General features: G+C 34.0%; 1 protein-coding gene across 1 annotated transcript in view; it reads right to left on the bottom strand.

Annotated features, from left to right (window-relative positions):
- Positions 1 to 12,071: 12,071 nt before the first annotated feature.
- The window catches only part of Mtpap (mitochondrial poly(A) polymerase), a 47,431-nt gene continuing 44,091 nt past the window's right edge, over positions 12,072 to 15,411 (bottom strand). Inside the window, exon 7 of the mRNA XM_023701835.1 lies at positions 12,072 to 12,091. Coding sequence (XP_023557603.1) covers positions 12,072 to 12,091 — 20 coding nt within the window. The remainder of the gene's footprint in view (positions 12,092 to 15,411) is intronic.

The raw sequence follows: 15,411 nt of genomic DNA, 5'->3' as shown, positions 1-15,411 counted from the left end.
AAAGAAATAGAATGTATGAAGCAGATTCAAAATGCTATACAGGAAATTAAAATCTCAATCACAAGCTGGCAAAACCGTTTGAATGAAAGTGAAAATAATCTTTCAGACCTTAAACACACCATCGCAGCTAGCGAAAAAGTAAGATCTCTTAAAAACAACTAGGATGCAGGAAAAAATAATTCAATATCTGCAAGATGATGCAAAGATGAACAATGTGAGACTAATAGGCATCAATGAGAAGGAAGGAGTCAATATAAACGATATAAAAAGAATATGGGCAGAAGTAACAGCAGAAAACTTCCCAAATATGGGGCAACAATCTGATATCCATGTAACCAAAGCATATAGAACTCCAAATAACATCAAACAAATTAAAACCACAACCAGACATATAATAATCAAGATCCCAGAAATTCAGCACAGGAACAGTATACTAAAGGCCACTAAAAAAAAGAAACAGATCACATTTAAAGGAAAACCCATCCGAAGAATGGCAGATTTCTCTTTACAAACCATGAAGTCAAAAAAAGCAAGGAGCAAAGTAATACAAGTCTCGCAAAAAACAATTTTCAACCCAGTCTGATATACCCTGCAAAACTCTCTTTCAAGTATAGTGGAGAAGTGAAATACTTCCATGACAAAGAACAACTTAAGAATTTCATGTTGACAAAGCCAAGCCTACACAGACTGCTGAAACATGTTCTAGAGAGTTAGTATACTGTTCCTGTGCTGAATTTCTGGGATCTTGATTATTATATGTCTGGTTGCTGAATGAGAATGGAAAGAACCCATCAAATAGGGCAAACAATTAAACACAGGAGAATAAGAGGTATACAAAAGCAGCCTTTCAGTTATTCTTTTGTATACAGTAGCAAAATATTTCCATAAGCATACTGTACAAATGGACTTCTCCTGCACCCTATGGGTCATGATTCTAACTGGGTCTACAGGGGGGATATCAAGGAAATAGCAATAGCTCAGTCCCACAAGTGACACCTGGCCACCTGTAAGCACCATGGACACTGTCCAGGTCCACGACATACTAGAACTTTGTGCAATATCCTATCCCCAAACTGTTAGAAGTGCTAGTCATTTATTTGTCATTCCAGTATTTATCTTATGTTTTATTCTTCATAATTCTTTACTATCATGAAAACTTTTTCTTAGTTCAATTGTTTTGAAACATTTAATTTTTAATTAATATTTAATTTTCTGAATAGTGCTTAATTTTAATTTTTAAGATTTATACTGTATCTTTGACTTACAATCTACTTAAAAGACATGGTATGATATTTTCTCCTAGTATTAGAATCTTTAAAAAGTATATTTCCATTTGGCATTGACTTTATATTACTTTTTCCTTGTCTTTTATACACACATACACACATGCACACACATATATACATGAAACAAGTGTGTGTATAAACCGACATAAGATTGATACTATTTCATAGAAATCTTTAATGACCTTTTAAATGGATTAATCTAATATATTTTACATAGTCCTGTATAACTATCATTTTGAGAGCTCTTTATTGTTCATCTAGGAGCATACAGCAGCTTCTCTTACCTTCTGACTTATGCTTTTTGTTATTTCCTATATGCTACACCTGGAGGTATTAGACTATTTCGAGTTTGTATAACTGGAAAATATTTTACTTTTAGTTTTCAAAGGTATGTTTACTAAGTATAAAATTTAAAGAGAACAGATCTTTTTTTCTTTCTTTCAGTCCTTTAAGTTAATTAGTCTAATTTCTTACACACTTGGTCTTTTTCTTTCTAATGTGGAATAAGATGTTATTTAATTTTGTTCTTCTATAGCTAATATTTTTTATGTATATGCTTTAATGATTTTTTCTTTACAATAAGTTTTGGACAATTTCATTTTTGGGTAACGGTATGATTTTATTCAAGTTTCTTATGCAAAAGGTTCATTTTTCTTGGAGATGTGGTTTTATAAGTTTAACTAAATTCAGAAATTTTAAATCTTTAAATATTTATTGCCTACCCTTTTCTACTGTGAGAATTCTCATTATATGAATATAAGTTTCTTGACTTTGGCACAGAGTGAGCTATTATATGATTGATCTGTAAACTTTTTCTTTGTCATTTTTATTTTGGATAATTTTCATTGTTATATTCATTTAAGTTTGTAAGTAATTTATTTACAATGTGCAATTTATTATTAATCTCATGCTATGTATTCATTTCAGAAATATGTCTCTAAAATTCACTGTCTACATCTTATATATTTCACATTTCAGCATTTGTCTACAATTTGTAATATGCTATGTAATTATTGATTTTCAATAAAGTTAATGAAAAAATATACAAAGTCAACACTCAAAAATCAGCAGCATTCTTGTACATAAGCAACAAAGTCACTGGGAGGGAAATTAGGGAAATAATACCTTTCCAATAACACCAAGAAAAATTACATACTCAACAATCAATTGAACAAAGGAAGTGAAAGACCTATACAGAGACAACTACAGTAAGCTGAAAAAGTAGACATCCCCTATTCTTGGACAGGCAGAATCAATATAGTGAAAATGGCCATACTTTCAAAACTGGTATACAGATTCAATGCAATTCCAGTCAAAACACCAATAGCACACCTCACAAAACTAGACAAACCTATCCTAAAATGCATGTGGAATCAGAAGAGACTCGAACAATAAAAACAAGGCAGGGGGGTGTCATGCTCCTGTGATTAAGGAAAAAAAAAAACCAGCATGGGGGAAAAAGAAACAGATATGAAGATCAATGAAACAGAACAGAAGGTGGAGAAACAATTCTAATCACATTCAGCTATCTTATCTCTGACAAAAAGGCCAAATGTCTTTACTGGAAGAAAGATAGCTTCTTTAATAAATAGTGCTAGAAAACTGGGTTTTCACATGCTGAAGATTAATCCTAAACCCCTATCTCACCACACATTAAACTAAAATCCAAATGGAACAAAGATATAAATACAAAAACAGAAACACTTAATATATTGAAAGATAGACTATGTAAAACCTTCTGAGACACTGATGTAGGCAAAGATTTCAGGAACAAAATCCTCATTACACAGAAAATTTTACAAAGAATGAACAGCTGTTATCACATAAAACTGAGAAGCTTTTTACATAGTAAAAGGAACCACCGACAGAGTGAACAGACAACCCAGAGTGGGAAAACTAATTTTACCAGCTACTCCTCAGACAAAAGACTAATATCTAGGATATCTAAGGAACTAAAAAAAAAAAAAAAGGACCCTCTTAAATTTAAAGACCTAATCTAAAAATGGGCACCTAAAATGAACAGACATTTCTCAAATGAAGTATAAACAACAAATCAATATATGAAAAAGTGTTTATCTGGTCAATTGAGAAATGCAAATTAAAACAACACTGAGATTCCATCTCCAGAAATAATGTCTGTTATCAAGAAATCAACAAATAACAAATGCTGATGAGGCCACGAGGGAAAAGAAGCCTTTCTCCATTGCTAGTGGGAGTGTAAAACATTACAGCTACTATGGAAATCAGTATGAAGATTCCTCAAAATAGTAAAACTAGAGGCTTCATTTGACCCAGCTGTTCTCCTTCTAGGTATCATCCTCAAAGAGTTAAAAGCACATACCACAGTAACATATGTATACCAATGTTTACAGCAGCCCAATTTATGATAGCTGAATTTTGGAAATAACCAATATGCCCATCAATAAATGAATAAGTAAAGAAAATATGTTTTTTACATACAATAGAATACTGTTCTGTCATAAAGGATACATTTGAGTCATTTTTGGTAAACGGATGTATCACATACAGTTTTCAATGTCACCGTGTTTATCTGATGTGAAAAAGTGAAAGAAAAAATAAGCATAGTGAAGAACAGATACTGGGAAGTAGAAAAAACATGTTCAAGTGGGAAGGGCAACAAGAAAGGAAATGAGGAGAAAGAAAAAAAATAATAATGGAAACAATGTTTTTGTAAATACAGAAAGGAAGACCAGCTGATGGGAGGGAAAGGTATAGGGAAAAAAGAATAATTATGTTGTATAAATATTATGTACAGGTATAAATCCCCTATGATGAGTACGGTCATTATGGCTTATACTAAATTTTTTTAAAATTTTTAAAAATAGATAATACACTACAGTTTCCAGTGTAATTTGAACTTTTTAAAAAAGCAAACCAGATTTTAGTTTCACAGAATTTAAAACAGACTGTAGCTTATGCAACTAAATTTAATGGCCTAAAATGCTTCCTCTAAATCATGCTCCACATATTTTATTAATCTGCAAATAAAATTTATCCCAGTATGGTACTGCCCATATTTAATCATAGTCAAATCTTTCTTCCTCTAGAAGATCTAGCTAATACTGCACAGAAAATGGGAACTACGAAAGGTTTTAAAATTAAGAAACACTTAAAGCACATTTAGATTCAAATATTACTTAAAACAATTTACTCCCAAATTAGCACAATTTGACTCAAACTCCTTGATCCTACAGAACCAAGAAGATGGGCATGTGGCACAAGCCTGTAATTGGGTCACTGCAAGTTTGAGGCTGGACTGGGCTACAAAGGGAGCTCAAAGCTAGCCTGAATTGCATTCCAAGACCCTGTCTCAAAAAGACAAAAAAAAAAAAAAAAGAATCAGGAAGTTTAAAGCACTTTTTTTTGAAATATGCAATATAAAGACAATGTTAGGGTTTACCTGAAATATGTTAAATATTAAAAGATTTGAATTAAAATTCTCTAACAGTAATATGAGAATATATGTAACAAGTAATATACAAGTTGATAATTCAAATTTTTCTATTTGTTAATTCTCAAGCTTAAACAAATATAGGGTGATAACAGCTGAAAAACAACCATTACTAATAATCATGACACATAGAAATAAATGACCTCAATATACAAACACCTAAGTCATTTCACCCATGTGAAAAATGCACTAAATATTTTGTTGATGATGAAAATAACACATGTTCAAATTCCAAAAGAGATTTTCTAAACTTTTTTATAAATCAGAAAGTTTTCACAAAACCACTCTGGCTTCATTTTTGGTTTTAGCCCAGATAAATATTTTGGAAAACTGGAAGAAATAATTCTATTTCTTAGTTGTTTGAGGTGTCTCAATATGGTTGGAAAAAAGAAGATATTTTTCTCATTCTTACTTGGAAATTCACACATGGCATAAATTTAAGTTTTAAATTGGCATGTACAACATCCTCTGTGAGAACATCACAGACCAAAAATAAACACTGGCAATTTCTGACTCCTGAAGCAGAGCACAGAGCACCACACAGTACCCTGTTCTGCTCGGTGATGAACTAGGCATTCACAGCAGGCAAATGTTGGCACTGTGCTCCAAAGCCCAACTGCTTAGGCACTGGCAAGCAAGGTATCATCTGAAAGCTCCTTACAAGGAAGCAAACTTGACTGAATGATACATATTTCCATAAGGTTAAAAAGTATACAGGGATCAAATGCTGGAATGCAAAGGAACTCAATAGTGCTCCCTCCCCTATCATTGCTGGAGCTTAGCTGAGCTGGGACTGACTCTCCTACCAGTAGCAGGAGCCTTGGTGAGCCCTACACTGCCACCTCCATCATTGGGAGAGCCTTGTGGAGCTTTGGCCTGCCCTCATTGTCATCATCAGAGCCTTATTGAAATGTGGCTTGCCCTCTCCCTATAGAGGTGGAAGCTACACTGAACCCCACACAGCAGGAGCTTTGGTGAGCCTACCCCACCCTCCCACTGTCATAAGAGCCTTGCTGACCCACACTCCCCCCCCCTTCCCTTACCAGTGTTGCTGAGTCTAGGTGAACACTGTAGTTTCAAAAGTATCAAAATGAAGAAGCAAAATGCAATCTCAGACCTCCACCCCACCCAGAACAAGTCCAAGAGGAGAGGTCATAGAAGAACTTGGAAGTCATACACCTGAAATTTCTGAAATGACAGCAACTGAAGTAAAGAAACACCTCCATCAGGCTATATAAGAAATCAGATCAGAAACAATATTTCCGGTAAAAAAAGAAATAGCAATCATGAAACAATTGCTGAACACATCTAAAGAAGACATATATTTAAAAAAAAATAGAGGCAGATAGGAAATTGATGGAAACATTGAGTGAACAATGCAGGAAAGAACTAGAATGCATGAAATAGTTTCAACCATATATTCAGGAAATTAAGAATTCCACTGAAAGCTGGAAAAACCACTTGATGAAACTGAAGATGGACTCTGATCTTGAAGATAGCATTACAGCTAATTAACATGAAAGTTACAATTTCTTAAAAACAAGAAACCTGGAAATAACAATGTAACAGCTGTAAGATGATGCAAAGAAAAATAATGTAAGTTTAATGGGTATCAGTGAAACAATAGGCGTCAATACAAATGACATAAAAAGACTATTTGCAATAGTAGCAGAAAATTTCCCAACCATGGGGGAAAAAACCCTGACAGACAGCTTAGTAAGGCATACAGAACTCAAGTTAGCCATAAAAAAATGTACACTCAGACACATAATAACGAAGATCCCAAATATTTAGCAAAACAGAAGAATATCAAAAGCTGTTAGAGAAAAGAAACAGATCACCAACAAAGGAAAAGCTATCAGAAACATGGCAGATTTCTCAACACAAACCATCAAATAAAGAAGAGCTTGAAGTGAAGTATTTCAGGTAAAGGAAACAACCTCTAAACCAGATTGATGTGCCCTACAAAACTATCTATGAAATTTAATGGAGAGATAATTCCATGACCAAAGAACAACTGAAGAAATTCATGACCAACAAACCAACCCTACAAACATACTGACAGATAGTCTAGAAAGTGATAAAGACAACCACAACTTCAAGAAGAACAACAGAAAAGAACCACCAAGCAGAGCAAACAAGAAGAGGGGAAAAGCAGGGAACCTACAGTAGCAAAATAACATGACAAAGATAAGACAATATATATCAATTATAATGATCAATGTAAATGGCCTCAATTCACCAATCCAAAGAAGCAGACTGACAGAGTAGACCAAGAAACACAACCCAACAAAATGCTGTATATAAAAAACACATTTAATTCGAAAAGAAACTATAGACCAAAAGTCAAAGTATGGAAAACAACATTCCATGAGACAGTAGCCCAGAAAAAAGCAGGAGTAGCTATTCTGGTTGCTGTCAATGTGAACTTCAAACCAAGAGTGATTAAAAGAGATAAAGAAGGTTACTATATTACTTGTTAGGGGAAAACTGCAAGAGGAAGAAATAAAAATCATAAATATATATGCACCCAATGTAGGAACACCCAACTCATAAGATAAATTTTAACAGACAGGAAAAATTAAATAAGCAATAACACTATTGTAATGGAGCACTTTCAACACCCCTTGACACAAAGTGATAGGTCAACTATGCAAAAAAATCAGCAAAGAAATAACTAAACCAACTTGTGAAGATACGGACTTAGTAGACTTTTACAGAGTATTCTACCCAGCAACATCAGAATGTACATTTTCTTCAGCTGCACATGGGACATTCTCCAAAATAGAGCATATTCTAGCACACAGATCATATTTAAGTAAATGCAAAGGAATTGAAATTATCCCATGCATATTATGACCATAGTACAATGAAACTGGAAATTGTTTTGACAAAAAAAGAGCAAAAACTGCATAAACATGAGGGAACTAAATAATACCCTCCTGAACAATCAATGGGTCACAGATGAAATTAACGAAGAATTAAACAATATTTACAATCAAACAAAAATGCACATACAGCTTACTGGAATCTATGGGATGCAAAAAAAGCTGGTTTAAGAGGGAAATTTGTAGCAGTAAATTTGCACATCAGAGAAATAGAAGGAGCCCAACGTAAACAATCTTATGCTGCACCTCAAGTTCCTAGAAAAAGAAGAACAGGTCAAGCCCAAAGCTCAAAGAAGGCAGGAAATTATAAAGATCAGAGCAGAAATAAATGCAATGGAGACAAAGAAAACAATACAGAGAATTAATGAATCAAAGAGTTGGTTCTCTGAAAGAATAAATAAAATTGATAAACCCCTTGGCAACCTTATCAAAAACAGAAAGAAAAAGTTCAAATCCAAGCAATGAGAAATGAAAAGTGTGAAATCACTACGGACCCTATAGAAATTCAGAAGACCATCGATACCTACTTCTAAAATCTTTACTCTCACAAGATGGAAAATACAGAAGAAATGGACAGATTCCTAGATAAATATGAGCTATGAAAGCTGAATCAACAAGATATAAAAATTTTGAATAAACCAGTATGTCATTAAAATTGAAAATGTAATCAAATACCCCCCAACAAAGAAAAGCCCAGGTCCTGATGGATTCACACCTGAATTCTCTAAGAAATTTAGAGACTTAATACCAACTCTTCTCGAACTCTTCAGTGTCATGATACTCTATATAGAAGATCCCAAAAGCTCCAAGACTTGTAGATTTAGTAGCATAACAGTATTCAAAGTCAACATTCAAAAATAAATAGCATTTCTATATATAATGAACACATTAAGGGAAAAATTAGGAAAACCATGCCTTTTACAATAACATAAAAAAAGAAATACTCAGGCATGAACCTCATAAAGGATGAAAAAAAAATATACAGTGAAAATTATAGTATTCTGAAACAAAGAGACTAAAGAGGATTATAGAAAATGGAAATACAAGGGCCAGCATGATAATTCAGTGGACTAAAGCACCTGCTTAAGCAGAGCACAGCAGCTGGGGTTCAATCCCCAGCACGCCGTGCCAGCCCCACCTGTGGGGTGCACTCAGATGGCGATTGAGACTGGGCGTGGCACCACACATGTGTAATCCCAGCGCTTGGGAAGCTGAAAACAGGAGAATCACTATGAGTCTGATCTTCGTAGAGAGACCCTGTAGACCTTGTCCTAAATACATAAAAAAAGAAAAAAAAAAAAAGAAAGAAAGAAAGAAAGAAAGAAAGAAAGGAAAATGGAAATATATTCCTTGTTCCTGGATAGGAAGCAACGTTGTGAAAATGGCCATACTCTCAAAACTGTTACATAGATTCAACATAATCCCAATTAAAATATCATTAGTATACCTCACAGAGCTAGAGAAAACATTCCTAAAATCATCTGAAATTAGAAGACCTAGAAATATCAAAAGCAATCCTGGGCAGCAAAAGAAGGGCAAGAGGCATCACAATCCCCGATCTGAAATTATACTACAAAGCTACTATGATCCAATCAGCATGCTACTGGCAAAATAAATAAATAAATAAAAGACATGAGCATCAATAGAACAGATTAGAAGATGCAGACACAACTACAAACACACTCACCCACTTTATCTTCAACAAAGAACACAAACATGTTCACTGGAAGAAAAATAGCCTCTTTAATAAATGGTGCTGGAAAAACTTTTTCCACATGCTAAAGGCTAAGATTAGACCAATATTACTATGCACAGAACTACAGTCAAAATCATCAAACATTTAAGTATTAAAACTGAAACATTAAATCTTCTGGGAAGAAACTAGGTAGAAATCTTAAAGACATAGGGGTAGGTAGAGTTTAGGGACAGAAACCAAATTACACAGGAAATACTTCAAAGAATGAACAACTGGGATCTTATGTAGAAAAGCTTCACATATCAAAAGAAATTACCAAGAGTAAAAAGAAAACCCACCAACTGGAAAAAAATTATAGCTGACTGTCCCTCAGACATAGTACTTCTATCTAGATCATATAAAGAAGAAAAATCAGGTCCCCCAAATTCAAAGGCCCAATCCAAAAATTGGCATGTCTGATGAATACACACTTCACAAATAAATACAAATGGCAAATATATGAAAAATGTTCAACATCATTGGTTATCCAAGGGATGCAAATTAAAACACTGAGATTCCATCTCATCATAGAAAGTTTAGCTATTATCAAGATGTCAAACAATAATAAATGCTAGAGAGGTTGTGGAGTAAAATGAACCCTTCTCCACTGTTGGTGGGAGTGTAGACTGGTATAACCACTATGGAAATCAGTGTGAGCATTCCTCAAAATGCTAGGATTAGAAGTCTCAGTCAACCTAGCTATTTTTCTCCTTGATATTTTCCTGAATGAACTGAAAACAGCATACCACAGTGATTTATGTGCACCCATGTTTATAGCAGTGCAATTTGTCGTAGCTAAAATGTGGAAACAAACCAAGTGCTCATCAACTGAGGAATGGTTAAAAACACATTGTATTTTTACACAATGAAGTATTACTCAGCTATAAAGAAAGATAAACTCAAAGCTTTTACAGGTAAATGGATACAACTAGAGACCATACTGGTCAGTGAAATAAGTCAGACCCACAAATTCAACAAGCATCATACTGTATTGAAAATGTATGAACTTGAAGAAATAAAATCTGAAAGGTACATCTTTTGAAAGGGAAAGAATCTGTTCAAAGGGAAGTACACTGTGATGAGGAAAAGGAGAGGAAAAAAAGCAAAATAGGAATAAAGGAAAAAGATATATTTATGTATGTATATGTCCAGGAATAGCTTGTAACTGTACTGCTGATTTCTGCTGGCCTATTAAAAGGAGCAGTTAGTATTTATTTTTTTCTTCTCCTTTTTAATTTCTTCTAAAACCAATTTTGCCTGTTTATATCTGGTAATCTAAGCAACTAATTTGAAGATAACATATAATAAAGTGTTGTATTCCTATTCCTATTGTTTTGTTTAGTGAAATCCTGTATCTTTTTTTTTAAACCATTTTGTATTCTCTTTAAAAAAATTTACAAAATAATTTTTTTTTAAATGCAAAGTTTTTAGTAATAGCAGACCAGGTAACATACAGTAATTTTCACTGAAGCCACTAAAAACATTGGGTAAAAGAAAATCAGCCTTACGAAAACATTAGAATGCTTAAGGAAGCAGTGAAAAAATTACAGGACTATATAGACACAAATACTGCATAGGTGAGCCCAGAATTTGGGAATGGTATTACCCCCAGGAACCCTGCTGACAGGGTAGTTCAGAGCTGAGCAGAGGTTTCAAAGGAATTCCAAGGATCTCAGACATACATAAGCTCAGTCTACCAAGAAGGTGCTTTTGGCTGGAGACCTTCACCACTATATTGCTACACTGAGGGAGTAAAGATTGACTACAATCTTGAATTGAATTCAAATTCAGAATCTCTAGCCCTTCCTGAAATAAAGTGACACAAACTATTTTTGAATAAAAATAACACCAATAACCTCACTTGAAGTAATTCCTTTTTTGTTTTTTTTATGTGGTACCAGGGATCAAAGTCAGGACCTTGAGCTTGCCAGGCAGGTGCTTATGCCAATGAGTCATTTTCCTGGTCCATAATTCCTATCTTTTACAAAGTCAAAACACACAATAACCACCAATCCCACCAGCAGGTATACTGGGGACAGTAAGTATGATAAAAACATAAACAGATGCAGAGGCAAACTAGATGATTTAGCTATAAGCATAGGTTTTCAATTAACTATGTATAATAAAAGGAAATTAAAAAAACCCTGAGGATTTTGACAGAAAACTGAGAAAAAAAAAATCTAAAATCACCAGATGGAATTTTTTTTTTTTTTTTTTTTTTTTTTCAGAACCGGGGATTGAACTCAGGCCCTTGCGCTTGCCAGCAAGCACATACTTATTCTGAGCCATTTCCCCGGCCAAATGGAAATTTTAGAACTGCAAATAAAAACTATTCCAATTGAGAAATCAATAAATAGATTTTAAAAATTAGGTACAACTAGACAAAATTAGACAATTAGAAAACTTGGTAAGCTATAATGTAGGTCAGAAGTAAATTACTAGAATGCAGACAGGAGTGTAGGAAAAATGAGAAAGCATGTAATAGACAGGAATTCAGAAAAAAGTTCTAACAAATGTAGCTAGACTATAAAGGCTAACAGAATCAAAGCTATATTTGAATAGAAACTGAACAGTTTTCTAAAACCAACAGAAGTTATTTCAAGTAATTAATTGAGCACCTCCATGTCTGACTATATGCTGATATAAACAGCACAACCCATGTTGTAAACTGCCAAAAGAAAAAAAAACCTCTACTTTGCATCTTCAATAACTAAAAGAGAAAAAATAAACATGAAGACATCTGAAGAGTCAAAAATACTCAAACATCATTCACATTATGTGAGCTATGATTCAAATGAATTCATCTGGGAAACCCTGTAATATCCATAAAAAAACTGGACAATTGGACAAAAATTTGATGGTATTAAAAATTAATTTTCATTTAGGTATGACAATGATTTTGTACTTACGTTAGAACCAAAGTTTTTATCCTTTGACATACTGATCTACTTACAAAATGGTAGAATTACCAGCATTTACTTAAAATAAAAGTAGTAAATTGATGCAGTTATGAATTAAAGATAATTTACCATCAGTTAAGTATAAAAATAGATACCAGATTCATGTAAATTTACTACATTCTTCAGTCTTTCACTCATGCTCAAAGTTATCCATAATGAAGTTTAATGTAATTACTGTTAAGCTTGCTTCCCTCGTAATATATCAGTCAGCACCATAACCCACCTTTTACTGGCACTTAAAGCTGTGCAGAACTTGAACACATCATGATGTCTTTTCAAACTACTCTAAGCCCACGTACAATAAACTTATCAAAGGTTAATTAAAACCTCAGTCATTAAGATGCACTAAGCTAAGTCAAGAATCAGTAACTGTAATAGGAATAGCTTCAGAAATCAAGGTTTTCACAACTAGCATTTTTAATATTTTAAAAATTTTAGAAACAGGGGGCCTGCCCCTTAGCTCAGTTCTTTAAGTGGCTGCTTCAACAAAGCAGTCAGGCTCAGGTTGCTGTGGTTCGATCCCCACAACTCAAGCCAGCCAAACCTAACCTGAAGGCATTCGGAGCAAAAAAAAAAAAAAAAAAAGAAAAAAACAGGAAACAGGAAACATCATGGAGATCATTTGTGATCCTATTAATCTCCACTCAACAGCATCTATTACAGTAAATTTTCAATGTTGAATTACTTCAAAAATAAAACCAGACAAAAATAATTTAGAACTTCATCTCTTATTAACTTAGACTTGACCTATTCCAAATTAGATACAGGGTGAATATCCCCTTATGGTAGTGCCTGGGAGCAAAGGTGTTGTACATTTCAGTTTTTTGGAGGACTATGGAATAGCTGCACAGATCTTACCCATCTGGCATATTTAATTGCAAAGTCTACAATCCAAAATGCTCTAAAATCCAAAACTTTCCGAATGCTGACATAATGCTCTTCCATTAGCAGATCACACCTTCTCAACAGTGCATCATTTCTAGTGCTGTTATAATATTTTCTTTAAAATAGGCCTCAGCACCTTCTGAAAGCTTGAAAAACTGCCTGTGGGGTAAAATATTTAAATGTGTTTCTCTAAAAGTAAAAACTGAACATCTTTAATCTTAAAAAGTGGGTAGAAACACACATATACAAGATATAAAATGAGCAATCCTATTTAAAACATGAACTGCATTTTTAAATAATCTGTGGTGATTTTATATATTCTGACAGATTAAAGATTCTATCTACAACAGACATTTTTTAGGAGTTGCTCCATAGGAATTCCAAAGGAACACTGTAATGTTTATATTCTTTGAAATCTGTATCCACTAGTAATTGAATTCAGCATGGAAACCAAAATAAGCCTTTCAAGTACTTAAAATAAATTTTCCAATATCATACCAAGGTGACAGCAATTTCTGGTCATGTTTTCATCACTTTCCAAATATATGTTGTAAAGTTTTTTTGTTTAGTTGTTTATTTATTTATTTTTAGTACTGGGGATTGAACTTGGGACCTTGCACTGGCCAAGAGAATTTTCTATTAATAAGGCTTTACATAAAATTATGTTATAACCTGTTATTTTTTGTTGGTAGCTTTACATTTAAGCTTTAGTTTACTAAATACTAGATTCTGCTAGGGTATAACCATTCAGCTTCTGGACCTTCTTTTTTGGTGTGTGTGTGTGTGTGTGTGTGTGTGTGTGTGTGTGGTACTGGGAATCAAAACTCAGGACCTTGCACTTGCCAGGCAGGCGCTTATACTGCTATCTCCCCAGCCCAGCTTCTGGACCTTCATGGAAAACTGATAGTCAAATTTTATGTAAATTAATGATTACGCTTATGCTACTCAACTTTCCTACCAAAAGCATAAAGGAAACAGTGACCTCAATCTACTAATCAACAAATTAATTTCCTAGAACAATGATTTTTATTATTCCTGTGTGCATGGGCAGGCACACCCGAAGTGTGAAGGGTTTGCCACTGAAGACGTACATTCAAGCTCCTTAACTTGCAGTTTTTCATGACCTCACTCACCCTCACTCCTCTGAGTCTCATGGTGAAAACTATCCTAGCCAATCTTGATTTCCTAGGTCTCCATACATGCTTCCCTGACTCCTATCTGCCTTGTTCCCCCTTCCCAGAATAATCTTCAGTCCCTCCCTCTACCCACGATCCCTGCAAGACCTGCTTTACCCAGCTGTATAACATGTTCTAAAGGGACAGACCAACACAACCACAGCACCTACCAATTGATGACGCAACTGCAGAAAGCTGTATATAGACAAGCTAGGTCTGCCTGGCTCCTTTGGATAGCTTTGCTACAATCAGAGTTCGCTTATTTTTATGTACTGATGTAGACTTCCCTTATCATGGTACCAGCAGGCTGCATGGTACTGAATATGGCTGGAATTTAGAGGTCAAAAAAATTGTAGGATTATGAAATGAACAATCTAATCCTCTTAAATGTAAAAAGCAAAAGAAGCAGTAAATAAGTAAATGAAGCAAGAAAAATGCCTTATTTCAACTGTCCTTATTTTCCTTTCTATACTATACTCACTAAAGCTTTGTGACTGTGATAGAATACACACTGTTTTTTTAGACTGTCTCAAACTATTTTCATTTCCTAGGACTTCTCAGCCCAATTTTCTAATTTCTTAAAGAAGGGTAATAACCTCAGGAATTATACTAGTGGGTTATAAAGCCTGAAATGATGCATGGCTGAAATCAATGTAATCTAGGTAATCTTGTATCAAAACTATTTTCACATATGAAATAAAATATATTGTCAATGATAGCTACTAAATAAAAGCCTAGATACAACTAGAGAAGAAAAACATCAAAAACTTCTTTCATTGCAATTAGTTTAATAGTAATGGTAAATAACTGCAGGTTCAACCCTGAGATACAAAACTTGCACTAAAAATTTGGGATGTGATACACTGAAGTTATAAGAAAACACATTTGTCTGAAGTCTGCGCTGTTAATAGAATTTAAAACTATTAAAAATATCTTGAGGGGCTGGAGAGATGGCTCAGTGGTCTAAAGCACCTACTTAGAACAAGCTTAGCAAAGCATCAGGGACCGCG

Source organism: Octodon degus, unplaced genomic scaffold, assembly GCF_000260255.1.
Source record: "Octodon degus isolate 3935 unplaced genomic scaffold, OctDeg1.0 scaffold00141, whole genome shotgun sequence".
Classification (NCBI taxonomy): domain Eukaryota; kingdom Metazoa; phylum Chordata; class Mammalia; order Rodentia; family Octodontidae; genus Octodon; species Octodon degus.
This window is presented reverse-complemented; position numbering and strand designations above follow the sequence as displayed.